Source organism: Oryza glaberrima, chromosome 4 (assembly GCF_000147395.1).
Source record: "Oryza glaberrima chromosome 4, OglaRS2, whole genome shotgun sequence".
Taxonomy (NCBI): domain Eukaryota; kingdom Viridiplantae; phylum Streptophyta; class Magnoliopsida; order Poales; family Poaceae; genus Oryza; species Oryza glaberrima.
The window spans coordinates 23,177,622-23,194,099 of NC_068329.1; the positions used below are offsets into that span (position 1 = coordinate 23,177,622).

At 43.9% G+C, this 16,478-nt stretch overlaps 3 protein-coding genes across 5 annotated transcripts; 2 read left to right on the plus strand and 1 right to left on the minus strand.

Moving 5' to 3' along the window:
* Positions 1-4,922: 4,922 nt before the first annotated feature.
* LOC127770609 (uncharacterized) lies at positions 4,923-8,752 on the plus strand. Of its 3 annotated transcripts, none has more exons than XM_052296387.1 (12): positions 4,923-5,175; positions 5,271-5,663; positions 5,901-6,196; positions 6,295-6,366; positions 6,447-6,505; positions 6,599-6,734; positions 6,866-6,962; positions 7,054-7,120; positions 7,493-7,681; positions 7,774-7,928; positions 8,117-8,218; positions 8,351-8,752. In XM_052296387.1, the coding sequence occupies exons 3-12, from the start codon at positions 5,944-5,946 to the stop codon at positions 8,460-8,462; spliced, it is 1,242 nt and encodes a 413-aa protein (XP_052152347.1). In that variant the 5' UTR covers positions 4,923-5,175; positions 5,271-5,663; positions 5,901-5,943; the 3' UTR covers positions 8,463-8,752. The 3 variants fall into 3 exon arrangements, with proteins under 3 accessions (XP_052152347.1, XP_052152346.1, XP_052152348.1); XM_052296386.1 differs by having other exon boundaries at positions 5,365-5,663; XM_052296388.1 differs by having other exon boundaries at positions 5,558-5,663.
* Positions 8,753-10,005: 1,253 nt separating this feature from the next.
* LOC127770610 (uncharacterized) lies at positions 10,006-12,678 on the minus strand. The gene is made up of 6 exons (XM_052296389.1): positions 12,508-12,678; positions 12,308-12,386; positions 11,661-11,756; positions 10,654-11,170; positions 10,404-10,539; positions 10,006-10,259 (listed from the first exon to the last, which is right to left on the minus strand). The coding sequence occupies exons 1-6, from the start codon at positions 12,622-12,624 to the stop codon at positions 10,071-10,073; spliced, it is 1,134 nt and encodes a 377-aa protein (XP_052152349.1). The 5' UTR covers positions 12,625-12,678; the 3' UTR covers positions 10,006-10,070.
* A 159-nt stretch (positions 12,679-12,837) lies between these two features.
* Positions 12,838-16,026, plus strand: LOC127769626 (mitochondrial intermembrane space import and assembly protein 40 homolog). Its single transcript, XM_052295227.1, has 4 exons — positions 12,838-13,111; positions 14,006-14,037; positions 14,158-14,283; positions 15,563-16,026. Exons 1-4 carry the CDS (start codon positions 12,985-12,987, stop codon positions 15,716-15,718), a joined length of 441 nt encoding a protein of 146 aa, XP_052151187.1. The 5' UTR covers positions 12,838-12,984; the 3' UTR covers positions 15,719-16,026.
* Positions 16,027-16,478: the final 452 nt, after the last annotated feature.

Sequence of the window (16,478 nt, forward strand, 5' to 3'; positions counted from 1 at the left end):
CACGCGTGCGAAGTCGTCAGCCGCCAGCATGCTCGTCAGGGGAGGATGGAGAAGATACCTGTGTATATGACATGTGGGGTCTACTCGTTAGGGGAGAAGCTTTTACAAAAGCCATCTGTGTGTAACCAAACGAGCTTTTGGTTTTTTCACAGCTACTTTTCAAAAAGTCACAGCACACAGCTACTTTTTCAAAAGCCACAGCCCAACCGAACACACCCTTAGGCCGCGTTCGGATCTGGGAGATGGGAACTCATTCCCTCCGCACGGAAAACAGAGCGGTCCATTAGCGTGTGATTAATTAAGTATTAGCTATTTTTTTTCAAAAACAGATTAATATGTTTTTTAAGCAGCTTTCGTATAGAAACTTTTTGCAAAAAAGTTTAGCAGTTTGAAAAGCGTGCGCGCGGAACACGAGGGAGAGGGGTTGGGAACCCTTTGCAATGAACACGGCCTTAGAGTAGCTTGACTTTGATCAAATTCAAAACGACTTATAATCTGAAACGGAGGTAGTATTACACTAATCATGTTTAGGCTAAACACATACTCCCTCCGTCCCAAAATAAGTGCAGTTTTGTACTATTCACGTTCAATGTTTGACCGTTCGTCTTATTTGAATTTTTTTTATGATTAGTATTTTTATTGCTATTAGATGATAAAACATGAATAATACTTTATGTGTGACTAAATATTTTTAAATTTTTCATAAATTTTTTAAATAAGACGGACGGTCAAACGTTGGGCACGGATATCCACGGCTGCACTTATTTTAGGATGGAGGTAGTAAATAGTATAGTAGAAATCTACACTTGACTTTACGTGCACGATCACCCCTTCCTAGAAATGGATCCGTATAGGTGCATAGGATGGGATGTTCGCCCCTGTTGTCCACCGTCTGATTTAGGCTGTGTTTAGTTCCTTCCAAAGTTGGAAGTTTGGATTGAAATTGGTACGATGTGACTGAAAAGTTGTGTGTGTATGACAGGTTGATGTGATAGAAAAAGTTAGAAGTTTGGATCCAAAGTTTGGATCTAAACACAGCCCTAGTAAAATGGATTGATTGTCTAGATCGATTGCTATATCAGTCCACTTGCTACAGTATTCTTAGAGCATTAATTTGTTAATGCTATGATAGTGTTTTCGTTATAATGGTGCCACTCCCACCCCACCCTAAAAAGAAGCCCCTACTAAGTTGGTGGAGAAGAAGGTGGCGAGCACGAATCTCCAAGCAATGTGACGCTGCATGACATCAAGTTTACATCATTTATTCGGGTTCCTACAAATTTGAAAAATACAAAATCGACTCCCTCCCCCGTGAAATACTCGAACCAATATTTGCAATAATGTCTTGGACCATCTTTAGCCCTCGAGCACCAGGTTTTCAAACAAATCCAGCCAAGGAGCCCGGTACCTCTCGAGTTCCGTGGTACCCCTGCCGGTCCAGGCGCGTGTACATGTGTGCCCACAGTGCGCTGCCATCCTTGAGGCGATCGGCCCGCGCCGCCTCCTTGTCGAAGCTTCACATCCGGCCAGCCCCAGGACGGTGACGCGCATCTCTCGAACCGGCCGGCCGAGACCGCGCCACCACCCTACTATCTACGACGCTCGGCGAAACCTGGTGAAAGATCGTACTCGTACATACCGGTGTACCTCCACGCCCGGCCAATCCGCGCAATGTCACGGTGCCAACCGTCCGGTCAAACGCCCACCACCGGCGCGTGCGCGCCACCCCACCCGTTCGTCCGGCCACAGGACGTACGAGAGCCTCACGGCTGGGTGGTGGGTCTACGTCGTCCGTCACGTGAGGGTGGCGTTCCGCCACGGCGCCGTCCGCGCGGATCCGGGGCCGTGCAGCACCGCACGCGTGGGTGCGGCGCACGCGCGATTAAATGCGCGACGTCGCGTGTTTGCGTGGACCGCTGCGGCTACGTGGTGGTGGCGGCCGCGGTGGCACCCCAGTACCTATGATGCATCTACGTATTATGCTTTTGGGTGGTAACGACCCGCGGGCCATCCACGGCGCTGCCCTGCCGCCGAGGGAGGAAGGGAAAATCACCCGCCGAGCCGCTCCGCGCGCTCGCACACGCGTTGATGCGACGGGCACGAGCCTAGCAGCCAAGCCATGGCCTTTTCGGGATATTTACGGAGGTGAGGCCCCGGGCCTGGCCGGCCGCAGCGTGCACGACGGAAAAGCAGAAAGCTAGGTTTTGGACCAGTTTGGCAAGCGGCCGGCGTAGGGGCTAGGGAGGGGTGTGCTACGTGGCGCGCCGTGGTAGCTCCGGCGGCGCCTTCCGAGCCGAAGCTTTGACTGCTATTCTGACCACCTGACCTCTCGATCGCGTCCTTCCCTCCCGGCTAATATCCTGCTTCCAGAACCTTCTATCCTGCTTCCAGAAGCTTCTTCCCGCCAGAGCCATATGCATCGTACGCGACACTGAAATCAGTACTGCTAATATATATAGCTATTCACGTTGTTAACTGTACTGGAAATGAGATGCTACGAATCGATTGTTCTTCATATTTCAGAAGTTGGTTGAGAAAAGATAATTGTTTCTTTCAGATTTCCATTACCTAGATTCATGGACTGAATTTTCACCCTGCACCTGACCGTTCTTTTTCTCAAGGGGGAGTTTGAGCTGCTGTCGAAACGCTGGCCACACAACTCACACCGGCTCATTTTAGGAGTTCACAAACTTCATCTCTACTGAAAACGAAATCTGATCGAGCTTAAGCAATAAAGAACTCCAAAACTGGTTCACCTATTGACCTGCAATCGCATTATTGACCAGTGCCGTGGCCGTCCTTGCATCCACACACACGCACTAGATATTTCCCATGGAACAGCTGCCATATCAAAATTTGACACTTGGGATCATATCGCTAGCTTGAAGGTCAATGTACCGGGCCACACCATCTGGTACTTGTGCCACTTGTCCGGTCAAAATTTCCCCTTCTGCAATTGTTTATGAACATGAAGGTACACATAAGAGCGCGGGATCGATTGGATCGTACCATCTGTCAAATACAGTTCGTGTTAGTCTCTCTTCGTTGCAATCATGCAACTGTTCATGCCCTTTGTTGCCTTGCAATTGTTGGCAACCTGAAATTCTTGGCCATACTGTTGCTTTTGGAAGTTGTTATGATCATCGAACAAGCAAGCAGAAAAGGCTAAGCTGAAGCGACTTACTGCAACAAGAAAGGAGGCGACGATATCATCATCCACAATCTAAAAATCGCCCTTTTGTATAAAGTTGGCTTTTATCATTTCTCTGGGCGAAAAGGTCATGAAAAGCTCTAGTAGTAACATGCTCGGGCCGGTCTCCCTGCTTTTGTTCAACTTTTAGCGAGGATTTAGCAACGGGCGTGTGATATCAGAAATGTATCTCACGCTACCTAGCTCTGCTGTTGGTCCTCGCTGTGTTTATCTGCACAGATTGTAGCGTAAGTTTGCACAGCTCACTAGCTTGTCGATCAGAGGGAACTGTCCGTACACTCCACAGAATATACAGTGTCAATCTTCTGCGAGGTAGAAATGCTAACTGTTAATTCTTGGTGTAATTAGCGGAAACAACTACGAATCTATGTCACACACAATACAGCTTTGCTCCACGGCCAAGAGATTAGCAGGAATTGTCTCCTCGCTTGTCAAATGATTAGCCATGTACTAGTGTCGTTCATACTGATTACACGATAACATCAATATACATGTGGAATAACCTGTGTCCTAAACCTTTGTTTGGAAGCTAAGAAGGACGCTGGTATACTTATCCACAAAAAAGGAGGAAGCCTGCAACAACACTCAAGAGGCACCGTGCCTTTCCCCTTTCGGCACGAGAATGACACACGCGTTGATGTCAACCACAATTTGTTAGTAGCAGACACGGTAGGTGCCATCAGATACGCATGGGATTAGCACTGGCAAAGAGACGAACCAAATTCAGCAGCGAATGCATGCATCCATACGCGTGCAGATTTGCTGAAAAAGATTTGGTCTGAAGAATCTGCATCCACAAACTGAAGATTGGGCACGAATTGGCTGTATTACTGGCAATACTCCAGAGTGCAGACGGTATCTAACCCACTTGCTCACAAGGGTTATAAGCAGTGATTAAAATTATATGGTTTAATTAAGCACGTATATTTAGTATGACCACCGATAAATACTCCAAACGGATAGCAGTCTGAGCCCAACTATACTATCATGAGCGGTGGCAGCCATATGATTATTTAATCTGATCCGGAGGATTAAACAAGTGGTGTTTATGTCACGCCATGATCCAATTCTGGAGTTGGTTACGTTGTGACGTTTGGTTAGGCCTGCGAAAAACCTACTTGAAATATACTACGGCTTCTCCTACAGCAACAGCATCTAGTATATACGGCCACGTCCACCTCGAAAAAGAAAAGAACTTTGGAGTTGTAAGAAATTCGAACGTATATTTTAAAAAGAATTAAAATTTAGGCAAAATTTAATATGGTTGACCACTATTAGCGTAGGAAACAGAAACAGCTGTACAATAACAGTTCGATTACGATTTTATTAAGCAGTGGCAGCTTCTCTTTTCACAGGAGAGTTTCCAGTTTCAACGCATTTAGACGGATAGTACTTGTACCTGGCGACCGACATTATTCTACATTTCTACTCCGAAGACCAGGCACAGCCACACAGGTGTCCCCGATTAGGCTAGTAGTAAATCACACGAGGAATCTCCTAGTAGTTCACGTGACGATTAAACCGTTGGTGTGCAGACGAGGAGGAGATCGCTAGCTAGTTTGTCTCCGTCGAAGAAGTAGGCGTCGTCGAGGGCTCGAGAGATCTTTTTTCCTCCGATGGCCTCCGTGCAGCTGACCAGCTGTGCTGTGTGGTGTACTGGTGTGTGGGCTTAATAATTGTGGGGTAGATTTGCATTTGCATCAGCACGATCACAAAGCTTCTCCCCTTTAAATAGGACAAGTCATACACAGGAGTAGCCTAGTAAACATCTCTCTCTGCCTCTCTCTCCATCTGACTGCTCGACCAGCAGCAATAGGCTCTGGTTTCCTCTTCTTGCAAGTTGCATGCTCCCTAGTCCCTAGACTTGAACAGTTGAGCCCTTCCTGATTTTGTGGTTCTAGACCACCTCTGGCTTGCAGCGAGAAGCAACGTTCGCTCGCATGACGTTCCAGCTCCAAGATTAGGTAGGTTCTTGGTTTCCTCCGGATTTTCCAGCTTCGTTTCCATGATCTTTGAGAAAAGTTTGCGAATGCACTTTGTCGATTTTTTTAAACTGCAGTAGAGGTACGCTGATATCAGAGGCTAAATATCGGATGACGCATTGCAATTGCAACCCTTTCCTAAGTTTTTTTCTTTCTTTCTGATGGCACAAGTTGGAGGAACTGTTCTAAACACAGAATAATACTACCTCTTTCGATGCGAAAAGTATGCCAATTTGGCCGTACATTACGCCAAGTTGTGCTCTTGTTCTGATGTTGATCGGTCCCCTACGAACCAAGGGATAAGAGTTTTGCTTCCTTTTGTCCCTCCACTGTGTTTGCGTTCGGTGTGGTGCGTGCGCGCCAGCCTGCAGAAGAAGAAGAAGAAGAGAAGATAGTGGTTGTGGGTTCAATCAGAGCGGTTCTTGGTGTCTGAAGAAACGCACAAAGCCGAAGTGGAAGGAAGAATAAAGGCAAGAGCTTTTCTCCATCGCCTCACCCTTTTTTTTTTGTTCTTGTTCGATGGAATTCTCTCTCTCTCCAATTGCGAAATTACCGTACTCGCTTACAAGTTGTAGTTTTATTTTTACTCAATTTGATAAGTTTCATTCTTTTATACCTTATCTTGGTTTTACCCTTTTGGATGGTTCCGGCGAGTAACTGATATTTTTTCGATTGCTGGGTGTTCTATTGCACCGTGGTTCTTGCAGGGTGAGGTGAGCTAAGTCGTAGGCTGTCTGCCGCGCGCGTACCATGGGTTGTGGGCTGTCGAGGGAGAAGGACGCCGGCGGCGGCCCACGGCGGCGGCCGGGGAGCGTCGGCGACGTGGTCGTGTTCCTCCCGGGGCTCCGGGTGCCGAGGAGCGTGGACTTCTCCCAGGCGCTCGCCGGTCGCCTCGACGAGGCCTCGTCGAGGCTGTCGTCGCTGCGGGCGCGGGTCGTCGACATGGCAATGCAAGAATCGGCGGCGGCGCTGAAGCCGAAGCGGCGGGCGGCGGCGCGGCACGGTGAGTGAGGGTGGTGGTGGTAGCGCATCTGAATTGCTGGCTGGTTTTGCCTGCAAAATTTGGATTGGTTCTCATTTCTTTGGTTATTTTTTCTACAGGTTCGAGCACTGCTAATCTCCTACAGGCTCTGGAAGACTATCTGCCAGTGCTGCTAGGATTGGTGAAGGAAGGTGAGGAATTGCTCCGATATGGTGGTTCTGTTGGTTGACAATCTTGTTGTTTCGTTTGATTCAGCCTGTGAACTCTGCAGGTAGCGAATTGCGGCACGGAGTGCACTTCGTCTGGACTAACCAAGAGGATAATGCTGAGGTATGTGTTGGGTCCTAAAAATGTGGTGTGTCATCTTCCTCCATGATGCACGACACTAGCCATTAGATCTAACATTGGAATTGCCAACTGCAGGAAACGGCCATGGCAGATGCATGGTATGAAGTGTTGTCCGTTCTGCATTTGATGGCCATGGTCTGCTTGTTGCAGGCCAATTCTCTGCTTCTTCCCAGGTCATACGGTGATGGTTATGCGCCAAGGGTTTCTGAAGGTATAAAACTGTTTTTCTGAACTTCTGAAGCAATATGGGCATATGAAAATGTTCATGACCTGCTTTCCATTGAGTTACTTCTTTCAGTGTTTTTGTGCTAATAATGCACCATGTATTGCCAATGTACACAGAGAGCAGACGAGCCACTGTTGATGTTTTCTTGAAGGCATCTGGCTACCTAGACTGCGCAATTAGACAAGTACTACCCCAAATATCGTCGGAGTTAAGGTTATGAACTTTTGAGAAGCTGAGTAGATGATTTTGAGGATTTAAGCTGAAAGAAGGTGTATTGACATCCATTTCAATGTATGCATTACAGGAGACAACTTCCAGTAGATCTGGCTGAAGGAAATCTCAAAGCACTTAGCCTGCAAGCTCTGGGTCAGGTACAATTTTCTGGGCTCAGCTCATTTGGCTCTTTCGTAAATGAACTCAAGAACTGCATTCCTAAACCTAATGGGCATTACATTTGTTGTAGTACTTTTTATGAAGCTGAAACTTTTATGCTATAGTCCCAAGTGACATATTTGCTATATTACCCCTGAAGCTCCTATATTCTGATTAGGAATGATGCTTAGTAATCTATTTGCATTTTTTCTGTGGGCTGAAGTAGAAACTATTAGCACTAATTCAATTTATAGCAAATTTCATGATTCACTGTTCTACATTGGTCCAAGTTATTCTCGGTGCAGTGGTGCTTTCTATGGTCAGTAAATTTGATATCATGTCCTGAGCAATCGGTAATCTTTGACCTATAGGGAGTCGACATGCAACTTGGTCTGGCAATTGATAGCCCAAAGGCCACTCTAGCGGTAAAACGGCGCTTAGCTTGCGAGATGGTCAAATATTGGCATCAAATTCAGGAGAGCATTCCAGAAATTCCGGTATCCGATGGATGGGGGAAAAAGCATTTACTGTTTGTTAAGTGGAAGTATGTTGAAGCAAAGGTGTGTAAGTTGGTTTAACCTTTATTTTCCTAATGTTAAATTACTTCAAGTTGCAATTGTACGTCTCAAAACTAATGTGCACTTTTTTTCAGGCTGCAGCATACTATTTCCATGGTTTGATTCTAGACGAGGGAAACACAGAGAAATCTCATGGAATGGCAGTAGCTGCCTTGCAAGCTTCAGAAGAATTTCTGAAAGAAAGCAAAAGGGCTTCTGAAGCCTTCCATGCAACTCCTCCAACATCAAGGCAAGACATTTTACCTTTTGAGCATTTCGCTTTTCAAATTTTCTTATGTTTTATTCTCAGCATAAGAACTTTACCAAGATGGTAAACTGATACTACTCAGTATACTGTTTAATGAATAGCTATTGCTGTTCAGTGTAAAAATCCACTCTTAAGCATGGATACTGAAGTCAATACCTGGAATTTTGCAGGAGCCCCACTCCTTTCGGAACAGCTAAGTACATGCTTGACAAGATTCCAAAAGATGCTTCAAGCAAGGTCAAGATCAATCAGGACCTGTATACGCAAGAGAGGTACTAAGAATTTGTGGTGTAATATGCATACAACAAAATTTCTTGCAACATAAATAGTACTACATCTAGTGATGTTCAGGGTATTGTGAACCTCAATAAGTGATGAATTTTTTCGTTGTGGGGAATCTGCAGGGTCATTGGAACACCGCCTCCATTGCCGGATTTCGCGTTGGCTCTAAAACCTGACGACTACGATCTTCCTCCATTAGATCCACTTTGGAACAAAGAAGACAGCCGTCAGTAGCAGTATATTCAGCAAGAATGTGAATGTTGTCTTTCAGAGGTTCAGGCTCTAGTATACCATGTCGAAGCCAGACGTGGTACGAATGAAGTGTACAAAATTTGTCCCAACAAATTGTGGTGTCAGCAAAATTTAAACAAGGCCTGGAGATAATCTCAAGAGCATTGTACAGGCGAATCTTATTCTGACAAAGGAAAATGCTTTGCCAAAAAAAAAAAAGAAGAAAAAAACTAACCATTTCAAAAGATTCCAATATGACTCGTGGATCCATTTTCTCAGGATTCCCTTCAGAATGGCTTGGTTTTGATCTATACTGAGTACTGTGAAAACTGTCACATTTTAATCCTGCTGCAGCGACTATATCATCTAGACAGTTTCCAGTGTTCTGAGATACAACTACACAAGCGAACAAAACGAAACTTGACACGCTCGTTTCAAAAGCCTTTGTCTGATGTTCTACAATCGGTCCAAAAGGCAAGTATGCGTGCCAAATAACACAAAGAAAACCACGCGAAATGGCGCATATATAGTTTGCCTACTGCCGTGAGCACATATATGGCTACAATTTACAGACTCCAAATTATAAAGAAACATCATTATTGTATTATGTTATTTACATGTTACTCTTAATCATACACGATTGCTGTTTACATCAATTCTATTCTTTACCACTAGGTTTGTTTCTGTTCAATAATATTGCTATCAGGTATTCAGGTAGGAACATATTCCTTTCCAAAAACATTATACTCCTTGCCATACTCATCAGTGTGACCGACTACCACCTTTTTATTTTGACAATACTAAACTTTTCTGGTACTGTAAAAGTAACTTTATATTTAAAACCGGGCACTATTCAACCTGAACTACTATAAAACGTCAAATTTGCCCAAATGTAAAGTGGCTTTGGATGATGCGTTGTTGACCAAGAGTTATAATATAACTTCAGAGTTAAGAACAAAAATCATCTAACCAACCATATGTGCAATTGGTTCCATTGTCTAAAGACATATAGATGCGTCACAAGATCAGCCACCCATCCAAATGGAATGCCAGTACAATTGAAGTAAAATATTCCAAGATATATTGTAGGATTGCTGAATAGTACCGTAAACAGAAGTAGAAGGCAGCTTTCAGGGAATTATGGCATCCCCAAAAATATTCACAAAAAGCCTTACCGTTTACTTTCTAATGACAAGAAAAAAGAGAGAAGAAGTAAAATCTTATGATGAAATTAACCTTGAACAATAATGAAGACATATTTTTTTTCTCACAAAATCCTTATCAAAAACTTAAAAAGGATCTTCAGTAGTTGCTACTCATCAGTCATCCTACCAACAATACGGTTTCCATACAAGATACTTGTTATCTCTTCAACAAAAGCCTGATACCAAAAGAGGCAGCCTTGAATTCTGATTGACATAAAAAAATGTTTTAGCAGCCAATATTATAACTTGGAACACGCAGCTCTAACAAGGATGAGATGAACAAAGTACAGGAACAATCATGGATGCCCAAGTGGTTACCTGTTCTTCAATTATTCACCAGATGCACATAGAATGTTTGAAATTCATTAAAGAGATCTCTTAGTTAAATGATGTCTCTTCATGTCGTCTACAAGAACTGATCTATAACAAAATAGTAGGACCCAACAAGTAGAAAAGATGCAAATCCACTTCGGGCCATTCGTTGACCAATACCACGGAACAGAACATTCCTATCGGCAGGAGATATTCCTGTCTTTCTCTCTATCCAATTTCCTGGTACTTTCCATTTAAGAAGCCTCCTCTCCATCGCGATATACTGAAGTAATACAAGAAGAAGTAAGGCATGCTTGCAAATAGGGAAATTGAGTGTTTACAAGTTGTAAGCTCTAACACAATGAACTACAAATTTGCATTAGTAAACTAACAGAACAAACTATTCAAAGTAGGGCGATGCCAATACCTTTGGTATAACAGTGCATTCCGAACGACTTTTGGCGGTATCAAATGTATGGGAAGCAGCAGCTGCTACAACTCCTGAGAAGCCTGCAGCAAGACTAGAAGCAAAAGGGGATACAGGGCCTGCTTCTTCCAGTTTGCTGACAAGAACAGAACATCAAAAGGTTAGACTAGACCTAATGCCAAAAAGATAAACAGTTATGATTCGATTACTATCACTATTTCCTGAAAAAAAAAATACTACATTCCATTACCTGGGTTGAGGGTTCATATTAACAGCACTCCAAGTAAGCATCGCTGTGTGTATGAATTGCCAAGTTGAAAAGAACATTCCTCCAAAGACGCAGTCCCGGGTCATCCCTGGTCTAAGTCCTCTCCATAGAGCACCCCATCCTTCAAGTGCTATCACTCTTGAAGGAACCTGAACATCAGAGGGCAATGGGGGCTTCCCTGAACCAGTAAGCATCCACGGATGCTGTTTCAGGGCACCCATCATGTCAGGATGCTTTGGGGAAAGATTGGACAAAAGGCTGACACTGCTATTCCATACTCTGATGTCAGGGACATAACCAGGCAACAGTTTGGAGAGCAGTGGAAATGCCACTTTTGTAATGTTTGCTGGGTCTGTGGCTTTCATTGGTTTCACAGAACCAACTTGGCTCCGAAGTTTCAGAAGTTCAAATGGTGTGCACAAAACTGACTCAACAGCACCAGCAGCTATGCCGGCCAACATAGCCTCAGAGTAAGAAACATAGTTGTCCTCCTTTCCATCTGCGGGAGATATACAAAACAAATGTCATTTGTCATATTTCACCATCATGTGATGAAGTCACCAACGAATCTGGTATAATCAGATATTGCAGTACTTATAGATATGATGTTTCGCGTAACAAACAATTCATAAGAAAGTACTTGCATTAGGAAAGGAATACTTTTAACTATCCAGAAACGCATGCATTTCAAAATGATCTACAGATTGTTGCATTGGACAGCAGCAAAAAATTGCAGTGTCAACGGTAATTCATAGTACAAATAACTAAACAGCATTTGGCAATTATTACATTAAACGATACAAGGAGACTAACCATTCTGTAATAGAGGAAAATGATAATAGGAAGGCAAGAGAATATGACAGAGAAGTTGGCAAATCATATACTTAAATGAGTGTATTGTTTGTTCATAACTGCAAACAAATGGACAGACAAAATGATTCTATAAGGCAGACCATCCTGAGCAATAAATTTCTGGAACCATGCTGTACCTTTATAGAAGGCTGTTAAGAGTTCATAAGTTCCAAAACGTGCTCCCAACCCAGGCAGCTTGCCCAATACTGACCATCCAATGCCACTGTAAAAGCCTAAAAGCACACACAATAAATTCAAAGGAAAATAATTTCATTCCAATGTAACATATATATAGGTGATGAGAAATCATCACACAGGAATTAGAAAAAAGGGCAGGATTCACATGGTTTCTCCCTGTATTTCTCGACCAGGAAATTTTATAAGGAACAGACACCTAAGAATATGGCCAAAAACTAAAGAGGTGGCCTGGAATTCTATTACAACACCAGCTGCCAAGTATGACCAATATGATCAATTTGCAGCAAGTTCTTTTTAAAAATTTGATAGTTTATGATGTGGGCACTACATAAAAATTACCATCCATTTTAGAATTTTCAGTCTCCCAATGCTACCATGATTTTTGGATGGCAGGCTGAGCAAGTAGTCACTCACCACTAACCGCAAAACTCAAACATCACCTATCCTCATAAACCCCCAGTAGCTTGTAGGTGTTGGAAAGCTATGCATATCGACATGCCCTAACGCAATTCACGATATGGGATTACCACCACTAAAAACAGTGGAAGATCTCTAATTATCTAGCAACTGGGCAAGAAACCCAAACCTGCAGGGCCGGAGGCGGACATGAGCCGGTCCACCACTTGGCCGAGCCCCATCTTCTGCTGCGACCCCGTAGCGCTCAACTGCACAGCCAGCACAGGAGGGAAAGTAAAACACCCGCGAATGAGTACCAAATCAAAGCCCCCGAGAAGGGGCCAGCAACAGCATCAGCGAGAGAATCTGAGGGAGGAGGGGGGCGCTCGCCTGGAGGAGGGTCTTGACGGTGTCGAGCGGGTGGACGGCGACCGCGGAGGCGGTGATCGCCGCGACGCCGGCGGCCGCGTGGCCGGCGAACACGCTGTCGCCCAGCGGCTTTCCCATCGTCGCCGGCGGCCTGGAGCTCCCCCGAACCAAAGCCGCGGTTTAGGCTTTAGGTTCTCCGAGGTCGCGAGCCATTCACCAAACGGACCGGGCCGGCCCAGTAAGCCTGTCTCCGCGTTGCACGAATCTTGATGCGATTTGGACGGCTGGGAAAGCGCTCGCCGGAGTTGAACTCGGGTCCAATTTTGCTTCCGGTGATGTGGTGGTGCTCGGGCCTGTTATTTAGTTGGACTTGGACGCCGGCCGACTTGACCACGCTCCAACTCGCCGCGCCGCCGCTTGCTCCCGTTCTTGCCGTCGCAGCCCGGGAAGACGAGAGAGTGTGGCCGCCGCCTGCTTCTTCTCTAGCGCTACACCTCGATGGGTCAAGGTCTGAGCCAGCCCGCGCAGGCGGTGGAGGAGCCTTCTCCGCCTGCCGTCGAGGCGGCGCCGTCGTCGTCGCCGTCTCCTGCCCCGGCGCCATCTTCCCTCGAGGCGCTCGCCGCAGGTACATGCCAAAAACTCTGAATATTGTGATCCAATGGCGATTTTCTCGTGCACTCGTGACTTTTCATTGAGATGCAGTAGCCGCGCTAGATTGTTGTGTTGCTTTGGATTTGGGAAGCTTTGAGATGCAGTAGATAGTGCAGTGGCAAGAGGTGTGTGGTTTTAATACCAAATTTCTGTGTTCAATCCCTAACATGCTCATAATTTCATTCTTAAGAAAATGTTTGGAGCGAAGTCTCTCCCTCCAAATCTCTCTTTTTTTAGATCGAATTCGAGTATGTGATTGTGCAGGGCAGGCCGTGTACCGGATAGTGAACTGATGATAGCTGATATCTTACCAATCATTCATGCCGGAATTGACACTTTAGATAGATTAAAATATTAATGTCATGCACGTGATGTAATAAGTCAATTACACTGTACCTTGTTTCCCCCAAAATCTTAATGCATCCCCCAAAATCTTAATGCATCGGCAGGCAATCCTTTTGTCTGATCCTTTTGTAAGTTAATAACACCCGGGTCCCTCTCAAAAGAATAAGAACACCCGGGTCAGAGGAGTCACTGAGCTAATATAGTATTAGTGGCAATTTCACTACTCTCAGTTCCTAGCAAGCTTGCTATCTCAAAACCCAGGGGTCTTATAGCTAGCTCCACAAGGTGTTAGGCTAGCCGGCCTGAGTTTGAAGCTTCACCCCTTATATTTATTTGATATTAGGTCCTTCCTTCCCTAATATTCGCGTTTCTTTTTATCTCAAAAAAAATTGAGTCAAAATTACTGCAATGGCCATCAATATTATGGACTTCTCTCTCTTTTTTTTTCCTTAAAAAAATGCATCACTTAAGTTCTCCATAGTTTCTCATGCTAGCATTCTGAGGTTGGATTCCTTAAATGCAGAGGCTATGTCATTTGACGAGGATGGCAATGAGGTATGGTACTTTATTTTGCTTTTGACTTTTGAGTGGGATGCTTATATATCACTATCCTATTTGCTTTACTATTTCTTGGCACCCTGGATGATCAGTGAACTTAGTATTTTGTGTATTCAGTCAATTGATGTGAAGGTACAGAAAGCACTGGACTGTCCATGTGTAGCTGAGTTGAAAAATGGTCCTTGTGGAAGTCAATTTGTTGATGCGTTCTCTTGCTTCCTGAAAAGCACAGAAGAGGAAAAGGTCCTATTTCTTTCTCCATGGCACCGAGCTGCTTGCAATTTGCAATGCAAGAATGATTCATGCACATCACCATGGTGATAATATATTAATGGTGTTCATGAAAAACTTAGATCAACATAAGAATCACATTAATAAGTATTCTAAAATTTGGAGCTAATATTTACAAAAAAAGTTGTTTTATGGATGCAATTTTGTCATGTGCAGTCTTGCTGATGGGTAGTGTAACCTTTCTATCGGTTGCCATATAAATATTTCTATGTAATCCATTGTTTTTACAGATATCTGATAATTTCGAGCTGATTTGGGCATTCAGGCTGAAGCCATGCCACTGTAGGAAATGTGTCTGTGTTTCTTTCTATTATACAAATATAAAAAGCTCCCTCAAGTTGTTCGTTGATCTAATTGAACATAAGGTCAATCTTTTCCTATGAGCAAATCATTTTATGACCCCAATATAATAAAAGCACAAAAATTCTTTGTCTTTTTCCTTTGCCACTCTTTGCAGTCATATTCTCCTCTAACAACAAATTGTTATTGCCCAGTCCAATTGTTCACCAAAAGACCATTATGTGTTTATGCATTTTGAGAATCCATGGAAAATCAAAATGTCACAAAAACTGAAGAACTTCAGGGATCTATGTTGCATTAAATGTTTAAAACTTTCTTGAAAATTTTGACATCAGAGAAATTATGAGGATGCTATCTAAGGGTCTTTTAGGTGCAAACTTGACGGGCAACTGAGTAACTGGACAGTGGTGCCAAACAAGGAGAAGTGTAAGTTTTGAGGTGAATCGAAGTAATCTGGTCAGGATTTCACACTACGGCTTGGAGTTGGGTCGGTGTTGTTTGAGTCACCTTACTCCATAGATGCCACTTCTATCTTAGAGAAAAGGCTTCCTCTCTTATCAGAAGTGATAGCAGGGCCGTGATAACAGGAGAATTTTTTAGCTTGGGTTGCTCACTTGCTCTAGCCTCGATGGGAGAGTGCACTGCGTAACATCACCAGTATGCCTTTTCCCCAGGTCAAGTTGGTGGCAGAACAGAGATTAGGGCTGCAATGAGTGCATAAAGAAGATTTTCTCAAATCAAATTGGTTACACAACAATGTTAATGTAGGGCAGATTCTTTTAATTAAAGGCACTTATTCGGTTACCTGTTATTTGTTCAAATAAAATCTCAAGAACTGGCTGTTGTTCACGTTTGGAAGAATGCTAAGTTTTTGTTCATCGTCTGTTTCTCCGGAATAGTAACTACAATTTTGGACTCTTTGCCTTCGCAGGGATCAGATTGTGTGAAGCCTTTTATCGCACTGCAGGACTGCATCAAAATCAATCCAGAGGCGTTTTCTAAAGAGATTTTGGAAGAAGAGGAGAATGACGAGGAGGCTGAGAAGTCCAACCTGAAAGTTAGAGCACCAGCATGGTCCAGAGGCTGAGAGGCTTTGATTAGATGGTGTGGTGTTTGGCTGATACACTGATACAGGCATTCCTCCACCAGTCGACACACAACATCACCTTGTTTCTTCTACGAGTGCTTCCGTATTAGATCAATTGTTTTTGAGATGGTGGTACATAAATTTGAGTCAGCAATGAAGCGTCCAAGACACTTCGGCGGAAATAAGTAGTATTTCCACAATTTAATTTACAACAAACACTTACTGTTCAAATGGAGAACTGACGAACTTGTAATATGACGTCAGTTCTAGACGGATTATACGAGTGGGTAAAGATCAAAGTTAATTATTCTCGCGATTACTGTCAGCTAATGATGGATCAATGTATTGCCTTGAATTGGTAACTGTTCGTCAGATCAGCTGTCTGAGGTGAGGTCCGTGCTTGTGAACTGATCAGACGACTGCTATTTCACTGCTTGCCTTGCCTCTCTAGTTCACTTAGCACATATAACTTCGACTACATTCATATATATTCATATATATGCGTGACTTACTCCATCCGTCTCAAAATATAGTAACTTTTGGTTAGACCTTATGTCCAGATTCGTAGTACTAGGATACGTCCCATCCAAATAAAACTTTATATTTTGGGATGGATGGAGTAATAATTTGTGACAGGAAAAACATGTTCAATTTACCGATTGGTTTCTTCAGATTTCTGAAGAACGGCCCATCCAACGCACTATGACAAGAGGCCCAAATATGATAGTACTCCAAGTTCGGCCTTTCGGCCCATTGCTTC

Bases quoted from the DNA above. Each gene is read 5' to 3' on its own strand.
- LOC127770609 (XM_052296387.1), top strand. From the start codon at position 5,944: ATGGGTTGTGGGCTGTCGAGGGAGAAGGACGCCGGCGGCGGCCCACGG. The intron at 6,197-6,294 runs GTGAGTGAGGGT...TTTTTTCTACAG, and splicing joins GCGGGCGGCGGCGCGGCACG to GTTCGAGCACTGCTAATCTC. The intron at 7,929-8,116 runs GCAAGACATTTT...GGAATTTTGCAG, and splicing joins GCAACTCCTCCAACATCAAG to GAGCCCCACTCCTTTCGGAA.
- LOC127770610 (XM_052296389.1), bottom strand. From the start codon at position 12,624: ATGGGAAAGCCGCTGGGCGACAGCGTGTTCGCCGGCCACGCGGCCGCC. The intron at 11,171-11,660 runs GTACAGCATGGT...TATCTCCCGCAG, and splicing joins CTTAACAGCCTTCTATAAAG to ATGGAAAGGAGGACAACTAT. The intron at 10,540-10,653 runs GTAATGGAATGT...TGTTCTTGTCAG, and splicing joins AATATGAACCCTCAACCCAG to CAAACTGGAAGAAGCAGGCC.
- LOC127769626 (XM_052295227.1), top strand. From the start codon at position 12,985: ATGGGTCAAGGTCTGAGCCAGCCCGCGCAGGCGGTGGAGGAGCCTTCT. The intron at 14,038-14,157 runs GTATGGTACTTT...TTGTGTATTCAG, and splicing joins TTGACGAGGATGGCAATGAG to TCAATTGATGTGAAGGTACA. The intron at 14,284-15,562 runs GTCCTATTTCTT...TTGCCTTCGCAG, and splicing joins AAAGCACAGAAGAGGAAAAG to GGATCAGATTGTGTGAAGCC.